At 37.2% G+C, this 14,252-nt stretch overlaps 1 protein-coding gene and 1 pseudogene across 7 annotated transcripts in view; one reads left to right on the forward strand and one right to left on the reverse strand.

The window, feature by feature from the left end:
* The window catches only part of Nfatc3 (nuclear factor of activated T cells 3), a 122,846-nt gene that overhangs the window by 57,526 nt on the left and 51,068 nt on the right, over positions 1-14,252 (reverse strand). For all 7 annotated transcript variants that reach the window (XM_087213833.1, XM_021256811.2, XM_021256812.2 and 4 more), the window contains one exon: positions 751-950. In XM_087213833.1, the coding sequence (XP_087069959.1) occupies positions 751-950 (200 nt within the window). The remainder of the gene's footprint in view (positions 1-750; positions 951-14,252) is intronic.
* Positions 11,564-12,524, forward strand: LOC101726101 (actin-related protein 3 pseudogene; annotated as a pseudogene).

The raw sequence follows: 14,252 nt of genomic DNA on the forward strand, positions 1-14,252 counted from the left end.
GTATCAATTTATTGAATTTTTAGAAAAAGATGGTTCAAAGCTGAGTTTTCCTCTACAGTTCACTAATGATACGTTCAAATGCTTCTGATGCTGTATGGAAAAAGATCATAAAGCAAAAGGCAAGAAACCTATTTGCAATCTCATTCAAAGGCTAGCCATATCACACTTTTTGAGCAACAGGTCAAATGTGATGCCTGAGGTAAAGTCAAAAGTTTTCCGGGGCCGGGGATTTAGCTCAGTGGTTCTACCACTTGCCTCACAAGCACGAGGTCCCAAGTTCGATCCCCAGTACCAAAAAAAAAGTTTTCCTTAAGGACACTTAACAATTAAAATTGAACTGTAATCACATACCGTATACTCTATTAATAATTAATTTGGTGAGAAGTCCATGCATTTTATCACCTATGATAATACCTTGCTAGAAGTACTCAGCCCACAAATGTTTGCCGAGTTGAATTTTCTTTTTTGAAATATGCTACCATCTTTAGCAATGTGCTATAATTATTTACATAATATCATTCAGTTAATTTAGAACTATAATTGATTGACTGGTTTTTCGAGACAAGGTCTTGCTATGTAGTTCAGGCTGGCCTTGAACTAGAACCAATCCTTCTGCCTTAGCCTCCCAAGTGCTGGGATTACAGGTGTGTACCATGACACCTAGCTATTTTATTTTTATACTAAAAAATATATATTTTTGAAATTTAGGAAAAGCAAGAAATGCACATTTTGAGATATGTTTCAAGATACCTGGCTGACATATTATTTTCAGGAAGAAGTGGAATTTCCAGAACTTTTGTGCTGGCAATTATTATTTCTTGGCTTGCAGTTGCAACTGTCTTTCCAGTGATTCGATGCACCTGGTAAAATGCATGCGGTCGTAAATATCGATCATCTGCTGTTCCAATAAACATCTGTAGATTTATAGGCTTTTCACTATAGCCCAGGAGCTAATTAGGAAGAAAAAAAAATTCCAATTCATTATTCATGCATTTTATAAGCTTACAATACAAAGTCTATTATAACTGTATCATATACTGTTGATAAATAAAATGTTACTTCAAAAAAGATGACAACATAGCTAGGTATGATGGCACATGCCTAGAATCCCAGCATTCCAGAGGCTGAGGCAGGAGGATGGCTCTGAATTCAAGGCCAGCCTGGGATATAAATGAGTTCAAGGGCAGCCTAAACTACACAGTGAAACCCTGTCTCAAAGAAACAAAAAAGATAACAAAAATCAGTGAATAGCCCTCCCAAGTTTCTGAAATACGTTAACAGTTAAAAAACACTAGAATATATTACAAAGGAATGTGGGGGACGGTGTTGGATAAGTATCTCAATTATCAATATTTTGCAAGGCCTTCTGACTCTGCTGTGGACAATGCAGATATATGCTGATTCTGTACTCTGAGCAACATTAATCTTTTAGATCAAACCTACAGGCTTAGTGTACGGTAAGGATTCAACTTCATTCTTTTGCACATAGATAGCCAGTTTCCCAATACTATTTGTTCAGAAAACTGTCCTTTCTCTACTGAACAGTGCTGTCCTTCCTCTACTGATTGTAGGAAATCATTTGATCTTACAGTACATGTGAGGGTTTACCTCTGGACTATTTTACACCATTAGTCTCTTTGTACCTGTACTACACTGTTGTATTTTTTGTTTTGTTTTGTTGAGACAGGATCTTGGTGTGTAGTTTGGCCTGGCCTTGAACTCACTATGTAGCCCAGGCTGGCCACAACGTCACGTTGATCCTCCTGACAAGGCCTCCCAAGTGCTGGGATTACAGTTATGCACCACCATGTCCAGCTTTGTACCACACTGTTTTAATTACTGCAACTTTTACATGTAGTAAGTTTCAAAATTAAGAAATGTGAGTCCTCTAACTACTCTTCTGTTTTGGCTATTCCAGGCCCTGTGCAATTCCCTATGAATTTGAGTATTTGGTTTTCCATCTCAGCAAAAAAGGCTGCTAGAATTCTGAAAGGTATTGTGCTGCATCTGTAGGTCACTTTGGGGACTACTGACATCTGAACAATGTTACTTCTTCCTATCCATGAACACAGTGTATCTCTTTCCATTTATTTAGATAGCCTTTAAATTTCTTTCAGCAATGTTAAAGTTTTCAGGACACCCATCATACACCTCAAGTTACATTTATTCAGGACACACATCATACACCTCCTCAAGTTACATTTATTCCTAAGTATTTAATTCTTTTAGAAACTATTATACATGGATTTTTCTCAGTTTCTCCTTCAGATTGTTCATTGCTGGTACAGAGAAATACAACTGAATTGTTTGTGTTGAACTGTCCCTGAAACTTTGCTTGTTTATTAGCTCTAGGAGCTTTCTTGTTGATTAACAGTTTCTGTGTATAGAATCTTATCATCTGTGAACAGTGACATGTTAACCTCCTTACGATTTAGATGTTTTTTTCTTTTTTATTGTCTAGTTGCTTTGGCTACAATTCTTAATACAGTGTTGAATAGAAGTGAGTGAAGCAGGCATCTTTGTCTTCTTAATCTTAGGAGTAAACCTTCAGTCTTTCACCATTAAGTATGATGCTAGCTATGAGTTTTTCATAAATGTCCCTGTGTTAGAAAAGTTTCCATCTATTCCCAATTTGCTGATGTTTTTATTTTTAAATCATGAAAGGCTATTAAAATTTTGTCAAATGCTTAAAAAAAAAAAAAAAGACAGAATCTTGCTATGTACGCGTAGGCCAGCCTGGCTTCATGGTTGTTGTTTTTTTTTCAGTACCAGGGATCAAACTCAGGTCCTTGCGCTTATGCAGCAGGCAGGGAAACCACTGAGCTAAATCCCCAGCCCAGGCTGGCTTTAAACCTGTGGTCCTCCTACCTCAGGCTCTCAAAGGGCTAAGACTGTAGGCATGTGCCACCATACCAGGCGCTTTTCTTTTTGGGGACTGGTGATTGAACCTAGAGCTTTGCACATGCTAAGCATATGCTCTAACACTTGAGCTGTACCACCACCCCTAAATGCTCTTCGAGATTACTATGTAGTATTTTTCCTTCTAGTAATATAGTGTATTGTATTGATTGATTTTCATATGCTGCACCACCCTTACATTTCTGGGATAAATACTACTTGATAATATAATAGCACAGTCTTTTTAATGCGATGTTAGATTTAGTTTTCTAGTACTCTGTTGAGGATTTTTACATGTACAGTATATTTATAAGGGATAATGGTTTGTGGTTTTCTTTCTTGTATCTCTGTCCTCATCATTATCCTTTGGACATAAAAAAAAAAATTCAGGGTCCTAGTAAAATTCCTCCATTTCTTCACATATGGTACCCAATTTTTCCAGAAGTTCAGCATTTTTATCATGGTTCTTCTAAAAAACTCTCACAACACCAGCCTCTGACGGATCTGCTAACATTGTTTTCTTTCCTTATTGTAGGTAATATTTTCATTTGTTTATTGTATACTATGCATTTTATATTTAAAGCAAAACCTGAAAACTGAAGCAGAAAATATTTACCTTTAGAAAGGCACATGATATTTCTCTTGACAAGCCACAGTTATTAAGGAGTGTTTGAACTTTTAAAGGCTTTGAGGGTAGAGTAAGTCTTTCTCTGTAGCAAGGTACGAAATCTTTAGCACAGCAGGCCAGATTCCAGAGATCTGCCTATGCTTCACAGTCAAGTCTTCATTCTTAAAATTGTTGGAAAGCCATTCTCTCATTTATCACTTGGCCTTTTGATTTTGGGGTCTACAAGGAGGTTTTTTTTGCTCTTCCATAAGTTCTTTTATTTCTGAGCCTCAGGATATCTCTTTCACCTCTGTTATCCAACCTTGAGTCTTCTAAGAGTGCCCTGGAAAAGATTTCTTTCAGCCCTTCTGATACTACTCTTCTGTAAATGATAGTCTAGAGTGCCTCAGGCTGTTTCTGCCTTTCAAAGGTAAAAATATGAAGTGATGGCGTCCACCATGCTTCCTCTCACTTGAAATGATAATTTCTTTGTATTTGGTAGAGATTAACAAGCTTTAGAGGGATCCTAAAGAAATCCTCATTCCTATTTTTGGCCCCAAATTCCTTTGTGAGAAAGATTACCCTTCTGTCAATTTCCAATCTCCCCCCGCAGCCCTGACCTGCAATGTTTCATTTAATCTTAATAGCTCTGGGGTAGATGACATTATTATTATATTTATTTTTCAAGAAAAAAAAACAAGGTAAAGTTCCTTCCACAATTGATCCCTATTGCATGACATTCTGCTTTCCAAAATAGCACTTAATAAATTTTCATTTTGTTGATTACTACTGTTTCTTACCATTCTAATGTAAGAAAGGGCAATGACAAAGACCAGCTATATTGTCTGCATAGTGAAGATTCAAAAAATACTCACTGAATGAGTAGATAGATGAATGAATACATTAAGCAATGAATGATTCAATAAAAGGTCTTGGCTAAAGATACAGTAAAATTCAGGACTCAAACCCAAGCCATCTGGCTCCAGAGCCAGTATTAGTCACTTTATTACTATTAGTTCCTGAACGTAATTAAAGAGCAATACTAGGGGTTAGGAATACAGCTCAGTGAAGGATGGTGCTTAAGATGTTTGAGGCCCTGAGTTCAAGCTCCAGCACCAAGAGAAAGGGGGTTGGGAGCCAACTCTGTGGCAGACAGGTCAAGCTGATCACTAGAGATGTAGAGGGTTCCACACCATACCAGAGTATAGAGTGGCTGCTGAGGAAAGGATGCCCAAGAAAATTATACAAGGACTAATTTACTTATTTCTTTTCCATAGAAACATGATCATGTGATCACTTTATTCAAAGTTTTTAAACTCTGTAATTGGTGATAATTGGTGGCAATTTCCAGATTACTGTAATTAAATGTTATGTGGGCATTCCCTATAACTTGCTTCTTCTCTCCGAGGGATGGCAGAAGCTGTGCACGGAAGACAATGTTATCACAAGATGGGCGGATCTTGGATTCATGAGTGACAATTTTTCCAAAGAAAAGTGTAAAATAAACGTTTTCTTGTCTTAAACCACTTAACACTGAGGATGGTAGTATTTAGATTACCATGACTACCATGATAAGTCCAAAAGAGGAGAATATGAACTACAATAAGGTCTAAAATTTCAATCAGGTACTATAACAGTAGTGGAAAGATAAAGGGCTTATATGGGGAATTAAGTAAGATTACGTGAAAGTACTTTATAAATTGAAAGGCACTATGAAATTATGAGATAACTATAGTGTAAGAGGGAACATGGTACAATGGGGAGAGGAATAGCAGAGTAAAACACCTGGTTTTAGACTCACCTTTTGTTTTTTTTGGTTTTGTTTTGTTTTGGTACCGGGGATTGAACTCAGGACCTTGAGTTTGCCAGGCAGGCACGGTGGCACTGAGCTAAATCCCTGGCCCTGGTTTTAAAATTTCTCTGCTAGTTATATCATGTGTAACCTTAGGTCATTTGCAAAATATAACTGCTTTATCCCTTTCAGAGAACTGCTGTGAAGATTAAATGTAACTGAGAAAACATCTAGTAAATTAGAAAGCACTACAAAAAAATTTAATTCTTCCAATCAACAGGTATAGGAACCTAAAACAATGTCACTGAATTTAGCAATTTAAGTAGTATGTTGTCATCCAGTGTCTTTTGAGTAAATATTCATAGTAATGCAAATACTTTTGAAACATTTCTCCAAAACATAAGTATGATTTTAAAACAGGTAATCTGTAAAATGTTGTTGTCTAAATCAAAATTCAGAAAGACCTACAAATGTCTCCTTCAATCCTAGTGACTGAAAGCGCGCATTCAGAAAAATCTCACTTTAAAGAGACAATTGTCCCAGAGCCGTTTAAGTACTGATAAGTAGTTTGATTAGTCATTAAAAATTATGTCCAAAAAAAAAATTATGTTCAATTTATTGAAGATTTGTTCCCAGTAACAAGTACACAATTTAGTTTTGTGTTAGAAAATACTGCAGCTATTTCCCACTTGTGTGTATGCTTTTTGAAGGCACTACAGAGACCCTACCCATATAATACAAAGTTACTGTGGATATATAAAATAAAAATAAATAAATAATCACTGAGAACTTGAAAGAAGGTTCTTAACAGTATTGCATAATTCTATAGTCCCTAATTATAAACTTTCTTAAACATGTGTGTACATGTATTTATGTATATATATTTACATCTCAATCACTTTATCAGTCTAATGTAATAAATAATAGTCTCTAGCTTACACTCTCTATAAAGTCATCACATTAAGGAAAATACATGGAAGAAACACTGGCTGCATGGTTCTTGTATTTTTCAAATAGAAAATAAGTCACAAGAAAAAGCATTTGATAACAAAACCTATCCAAAAATTAAAGCAACAAAAACAAAAATAAAAACCTCTCAGCAAGCCAGGAGTGATAGAACATGCCTATAATCACAGCACTTGGGCAGACTAACACAGGAGGATCTCAAGTTTGAGCCCAGTTCGAGCAATTTAGTGGCTTAGCAAGATCTTATCTCAAATTTTAAAGTAATCACAAAGAGCTGGGGGTGCAGCTAAGCAAGAAACTTAATCCCACCAAACAAAACCCCACCAAAACCAAAACCAAAATAAAAAGCCTCCTACAAATTAGGACAAAAGAATGCCCTTAAACTGATAAAAGTTATCAAAAATAATAAAAACAAAAAACCCCACCAAAAACCTATAGCTAACAAATCACCTAATGATGCAAACATGCTTTGGTTTTTGTCTTGATATGGGCTCTCACTACATTATCTAGTCTGGTATTGAACTTATGAACTCAAGTGATCCTGTCTCAGCAAGAACTATGTACAAGCACATGCCACCATGCCTGCTTGAGGTACAATTTTGTATGTTTCTCTCCCAAGTTTGAGAAAAAGACAAAGGTATTTTCAATTACCCCTTCTAATTGAGAATATACTTTAAGTGCTAGACAAGGCAACAAGGTAAGAAAAAGGAGGGAAAAGATACAAAGCTTAGAAAGGAGAAAGAAAATATTATTCAAAGATGATCTGACAAGCATTTAGAAAACCTTGAAGAAACAAAAACTATTAGGTCATAGAATATACAGTCAATATTTTTAAAAAGCAACTGTAGGGCTGGGGATTTAGCTCAGTGGTTTTGTCGCCTGCTGCACAAGCGCAAGGACCCAAGTTCGATTCCCAGTACCAAAAAAAAAAAAGATACTGTACTTCTATGTACTAGAAATAAAAAATTATACAATCTAGTAGAATTACTATTTAAAATTACAACATAGGCCAGGTGTGGTGCCATATGCCTGTAGTCTCAGTACTTGAGAGGATGAACCAGGCAGATCTATCAGTTCAAGGCCAGCCTCAGTTACATAATGTGTTCAAGGCAAGCCTGAACTGTATTGTGAGACCCTGCCCCTCATAATAAAAATTTAAAAATAAAATTACAGCATAAAGAAGACATCAACAGGCTATGGGTGTAACCCCATAACGGAGCATGTAGTTAGCAAGCATAAGGCCCTGGGTACAATCCTCAGCAAGGCACAAACACCAGCCACTCTTTTAGCCAAGTGGAGGTTGAGGCAAGAGGATCACTTGAGCTCAGGAGTTCAAGACCACCCTGGGCAATATACAGCAAGATCATGTCTCAAAAAAAGAAAAGAAAATGATGGCATTTTCAATAATGGTATTGGACCAATTTATTATCTATAAGGGAAAAATACATCTTAATCCTGTATTTATTTAACTACTGTATAAAAATTAATTTGAGATAGATCAGGGATCTAAATGTAAAGGGTAAAACTATTAAGTTCTCTGGGCTTGGGGATGTGCCTCATTGGTAGAACACTTGTGTAGCAAAGCAAGGAAGGAAGCAAGAAAAAAAGGGAGAGAGGGAGGGAGATAGCAAAGAACAAAGGAAAGGAAGGCGGAAGGAAGGAAGAAAGAAAAAAAGGAGAAAAGTGAAAAATTACAAGAGGAAATTTCATTGGCAATACACATACAGTATCTGACAAAGGGTTTGTATCCAATATATTGAAAAGTTATAAATAAAAAAAAAAGATATCCTGGGCCAGGGATGTAGTTCAGTAGGCCTGTGCCTGTCTGGCAAGCACAAGGTCCTGAGTTCAATCCCAGGTACAAAAAAAGAGAAAGAAAAGGATATCGAAATTTCAAAATAAAAAAATATAAAAGGGTACTCAACCTCACTGGTCAGAAGTAAATCACAAACTAAAGCTATGCCAAGGCATCGCTATTTCCTTACAAGAATGGTTAAAGTTAAAATTTATCAACCAAGTGTTGGTACTGATGAGAATCTAAAAGAAGTAGAATTGTGGATAGGCGTAAAATTGGTAAAGCTACTTTTTCACTTAAAATATTGTTCCAAATTTGATAAATTGATTCTAAAACATTGAGAGTCATTACAAACTTCGTAAATTATAACAAACAAGCATATATAACCAATCTGTCTTTGAAAAAAAGAATTACATTTTTCTAAAACCCAGGATGATCAAGCTACTTTGGAGGGAGTTTCTTTTTCTTTTTTTGCAGTACTGGGGATCAAACTCGGGGCCTTGCACTTGCCAGGCAGGCATGGTGTCACTGAGCTACATCCTCAGCCCGATCAAGCTACTTTGGAAAAGACGCAGTTCTGCTTCTGGACATGTATCCAGAAAAAGCGAATGCTTTGTTCACCAAAAGTCATTTTAATAAACAGAACATAACAAAATAAAAAAGCACATAGCTTTATTTGTAACTGTCCCAAACACAAAATGAATGCCTATGAACAGGACAGCAAGTAAAGAAATTAGAGCAAATTTGTATGATGGAACATATAGAAATGAAAAAGAAAAAAATATTTTTAAAAAGAATGAATTCCCTCCAAAATAAAAATAGGATGAATCTCACAGTCATAATGTTGATAAAAGAATCTAGACAGAAAATAGGACATACTATATGACTTCATCTACATGAAATTCAAGAAAACATACGGTAGTATGTTAGTGGTAGAGCATTTGCCTAACATGTGCAAGGCCCTGGGTTTGATCTCTAGCACCCCAAAAGAAGAAACAAAACACTAATCTATGGTGGTAAGAGATCAGAGAAGTACTTCTGGTTGACTGGGGTGGTACAAACTGGGAAGGGGCACAAGGGAGCGTCCAGGGACCCTTAAATTTTCTATATAGTAACCTGAGTGGCAGTTTTACGGGTGTGTGTATCTGTGTTAAAAACTGAGGTATTACACCTTAAGGTTTGTGTACTTTACTGATACATTCTTATATAAAATTTTTTGAAAACAAAACTAAACAAAAAGAATACATGGAGCACAATAAGGCACTTTTTATACTGGTCTTGAGAACCAAGCACACCACTTTTATGTGTGGGGGTCAGACCAGTCTGGAATGGCAACTGATGTCTTTTCCATTCTCTTTCATTTTTTTGCGGGTTAGGTTTTTTGCCTCACAAGCACAAGGTCCTGAGTTCGATCCATGGTACCAAAAAAAAACTATTCAAGCCAACCGATTTCTGAGGGTCATAGAGATGTAGTCCAGGCTATCTTCAAATCTGCTGTGTAACCTAGGATGGTCTGGAACTCACAATTCCATTGCCGAATCTTCCCAACTGCTAGTATTACAGGTATATAGATATACCTCGCCATGTTCAGACACCCATCCCCTCTTGTCCTGAGGCTCAAACCCAGGGCACTGCACATGCTACGCAAGCCCTTTATCATTGAGTGACATTCCAAGTCCATCTCCTTCTTTCTGAAGCTTAAAAACACTCAGAATAGCAAAGAAAGCTGTGACTGTTTTCTCAGCTGCCAGAGAAGACACCTCTGTTAGCAGCAAGAACGTGGTTTCAGAAACTGGAACATACAAATAGAAAGTGTTCCCTAGAGAGCCAACCCTGCAAGTGTGGTGGAGTATGTAGGCTCAAGCATCACTTCTACTTTCTATTTGAAATGACCAGCTTTTGTATGTACTGCTTATATTTCTCTTGTTGCTAGTAAAACAGAAAACTTAAATAAAGGCAATGGAATGAAGTAGTATCACAACCTTCTTCCCCCAATACCTAAAAAAACAAAGTGTATGTGGGTGGGGGATGAGGAAATAGCCAAAAACCTACCAGTAAAACCAAACAAGCAAACTTTGATCTTAAAAACTCAAAGCACAGTGATACAAGATAGGAGGGGTGGGGTGAGGTGAGGCTAGGAATAAGAAACAAGATTCTGATGTAGAATAGTAGAGCTGCTAACCAATACACACCTTCGTCCCTAGGAAGACTAGTAAAAAATGAGCAAATAGGTTGCAGAAAATGCTAACTTATGCCCTCTAGTTTGTAGCAAGTAGATCAAAGTTTTAAGCAGGTACCCTTGAGGAAAATCAAAGAAAAATTCTCAAGAATAAAAGATTCAAGGGCCGGGGATTTAGCTCAGTGGTTCTGCAGCCTGCCTCACAAGCACAAGGTCCTGAGTTCGATCCATGGTACCAAAAAAAAACTATTCAAGCCAACCGATTTCTGACAAAGGCATGGGTAAGAATACACTAAGAACAGTTTCTTCAATAAAATGGTATTGGGAAAACTGCATATCCACATGCAGAAAAATGAAATCAGAAGGGCTGGGGATGTAGCTCAGTGGTGCCACAACTACCTTGAAAGCGCAAGGTCCTGAGTCCAATCCCAGGTACGGCAAAAAAAAGAAAAAAAGAAAAAAGAAAAAAAAGAAATCAGACCTTTGTTACAGACCACACACAAAAATAAGCTCAAAATGGATTCAAGACCCAAAAGTATGAAACTACTAGACAAAAACACAGGGAAAGTTTCATTAGTTTGGCCTAGGCAATAGATTTTTTGGACAAGACTCCAAAAGCACAGGCAACCAAAGCAAAAATAGACAAATGGAATTACATCAAACTAAAAAGCTTCGGTACAGCAAAGGAAACAAGCAACAGAGTGAAGAGATAACCTACAAAATGAGAGAAAATAGGTACAAATTACAGATCCGGTAAAGGGTTAATATCCATAATATACAGGTTTTATTGTTGGATCCAGTTAAAGCTTTTTACTCTGGTAAATAATAATAATAATAATAATAAGATGAATTTTAAAATACAGTATTGTATATGGAACAAAAATAAGTCAAAAACAAAACAAAAAAAAACCCAATTAAAAAATGGACCTGCACAGGCATCCCTCAAATGATATACAAGGATTTGAAAAAAATGCTCAGTATCCCTAAATATCAGCGAAATGTAAATTAAAACCACAGGGAGCTTTAACCTTTTAATTGTTAGAATGGCCATCATCAAAAAGACAAGTGCTGGGTGTGGTGGTGCATGCCTGTAATCCCAGTACTCCGGAGGCTGAGGCAGGATGACCTGCAAGTTCAAAGCCAGCCTAGGCTACATAGTGAGTTCAAGGCCAGACTAAACTACATAAAGAGACCCTGCCTCAAAAAACAAAAACAAAAACAAACAAAAAGACCACAAGTGTTGGCAAGGATGTGGGGGTGGGGGGAGTGAACCACTACACATTATTGGTGATGATGTAAGTTGGTATCACAACTGTAGAAAATAGTATGGAGTTCCTTATGAAAGTAAAATGGACACAAGAAATGACTGATCCTCCACTGAATACTCCAGAAAACAGGGAATATACTGCTGAAATAATGTTTGAGTCCTTCAATGTTCCAGGCTTGTACATTGCTGTGCCGGCTGTTCTTGCCTTAGCTGAATCCTGGACCTCAAGACAAGTAGGAGAACGGACATTGACTGGTATGGTAATAGACAGTGGAGATGGTGTTACTCATGTCATTCCTCTGGATGAAGGATATGTGACTGGCACCTGTATTAAATATATTCCAATTGTAGGATGAGATATAACATATTTTACTCAGCAACTGTTGAGACACCGAGAAGTAGGAATCCCTCCAGAACAATCTCTGGAAACTGCTAAGGCAGTAAAGGAGTGCTACAGTTATGTATGCCCAGATTTAGTAAAATAATTTAATAAGTATGACACAGATGGATCAAAGCGGATTAAACAGTATAGTGGAATCAATGCCATCTCAAAGAAAGAATTTTCCATTAATGTTGGTTATGAGTGATTCTTGGGACCTGAAATCTTTTTTCACCCAGAGTTTGCTAATCCAGAGTTTAGACAACCTATTTCATAAGTTTTAGATGGAAGTAATTCACAACTGTCCTATTGATGTCAGACGTCCTCTCTACAAGAATATTGTCCTCTCTGGAGGTTCCACCGTGTTCAGGGACTTGGGACGTCGCTTGCAAAGAGATCTGAAAAGAACTGTAGATGCCAGGCTGAAACTAACTGTGGAATTGAGTGGTGGTAGATTGAAGCCAAAACCAACTGATGTACAAGCTATCACACATCATATGCAGCAATACATAGTTTGGTTTGGAGAATCAATGCTGGCTTCCACACCTGAGTTCTACCAAGTATGCCACACCAAAAAGGATTATGAAGAAATTGGACCTAGCATTTGGCGTCACAATCCAGTGTTTGGAGTCACGTCGTAAAATTGGAGTTATTGGGGTTAGGGAGGTGGAGAAAAGATAATCTTTCAGATATCCTGTTTTGTCTGGATGGTTGGTTTTGAGGTTTTAAACCTGATTTGAAATAGTAAGACTAAACATGATCATACAGGAATATTTTTTTTTCTTTTTATCTTTTTCTTGCTCAAATCCTTTTATTGGTACATTGTAGATATACAATATGTTTACATTTATCATTGGGTGCTTGCACCTAATACAGGAATATTTTAATAAGCATATCAACATGGAGATGTAAAAGAGAGCCAAAATGATTTTTTTCTTTAGATTGAATATTTAAATCTTATTGTAACAAAAAGAAATGGGTTTTAGTTCTTTCTGTGCCCTGATATTTTGTATATTATTGAATTATCTAAGATTTGATGGGATGTATCAGTATGTAGATAGCTCTATAATGCTTGAATTGTACACTTCTAAGTATGCAATGCAAGAGCTTGTTCATATTTCATACTTTTTATACTTTGAGGAAAAAAGTTAAAGAAAAACTATAGTATTTGAGGAAAAAAAAATGTGACCAAGTAAATGATAAATTTAAAAAACAGCCTCATGAGACTTGGCGTCCACACTTAGGAATTCCAGTTATTAGGATATGAATTGCTTCCATTTTCCTCTCCTCCTTATCCCCCACCAATGGTTTTCTTTGCAAGTGCTTTTGGAACTAAGAAGCTAGTATCTTGGATTAACTGATGGCTGCTAGTGCTTTCTGATTACTCGAATCTGTTTCTTGCTTTAAAAGGAAAGTAAAGGGCTGGAGATTTAGCTCAGTGGTTTCGCCACCTGCTGTGCAAGTGAAAGGACCAGAGTTCGATCCCTGGTACCAAAAAACAAAAAACAAACAATAAAAGGAAAGTAAAAGGGCTGGGGATTTAGCTCAGCGGTGCTGCCACCTGCCTGGCAAGCGCAAGGTCCTGAGTTCAATCCCCAGTACCAAAAAAAAGAAAAACAAAAAACAAAATAAAATGAAAAAGGCTGGGATGTAGCTCAGTGGTAGAATTAGCATATGTAAGACTCAATTCCTACTACCAAAAAACCCCAACAATTAAAACAAAACCTGTCAATTTAATACATTTAGGAAAATCAATAAATAAGAAACAACTGCTGGGTGTGATGGCACATGCCTGTAATCCCAGCACTCTGGAGGCTGGAGGCAGGACTGCCACAAATTTTTTTTTTTTTTTTGGTACCAGGCATCGAACTCGGGTCCTTGCACTTGCGCAGCAGGCGGCAAAACCACTGAGCTAAATCCCCGGCCCTAGGATTGCCACAAATTTGAGGCTAGTCCGGACTACACATTGAGTTTAAGGCCAGCCTGGACTACATAAGAAGACCCTGTCTCAAAAACAAAACAATAAAACAAAACAGCATTAACACATCCAGAAACTAGAACATAGATATCAAGAATAAAAAAGATTGGTCAACATCTGAATAATAACTGGAGTCACTAAAGTAAAGGACAAAACAAATGAAGAGGAAACGCAGGCAATATATACAGACACACAGTATGGAAAATTTTCTTCCATAAAGAACAGATTATTGGGCTGGGGATTTAGCTCAGTGGTTCCACCTGCCTCGAAAGCACAAGGTCCCGAGTTCCATCTCCGGTACCCACCCCCCGGCAAAGAACAGATTATTGCCACGTGTGGTGGCACAGGCCTGTAATTCCAGTATTCAGGAGGCTAAGGCAGAAAGACTGCC

This window comes from Heterocephalus glaber, unplaced genomic scaffold (genome assembly GCF_053883595.1).
Source record: "Heterocephalus glaber isolate CG9 unplaced genomic scaffold, H.glaber_assembly_v1.0 deba00000071, whole genome shotgun sequence".
Lineage (NCBI taxonomy): Eukaryota > Metazoa > Chordata > Mammalia > Rodentia > Bathyergidae > Heterocephalus > Heterocephalus glaber.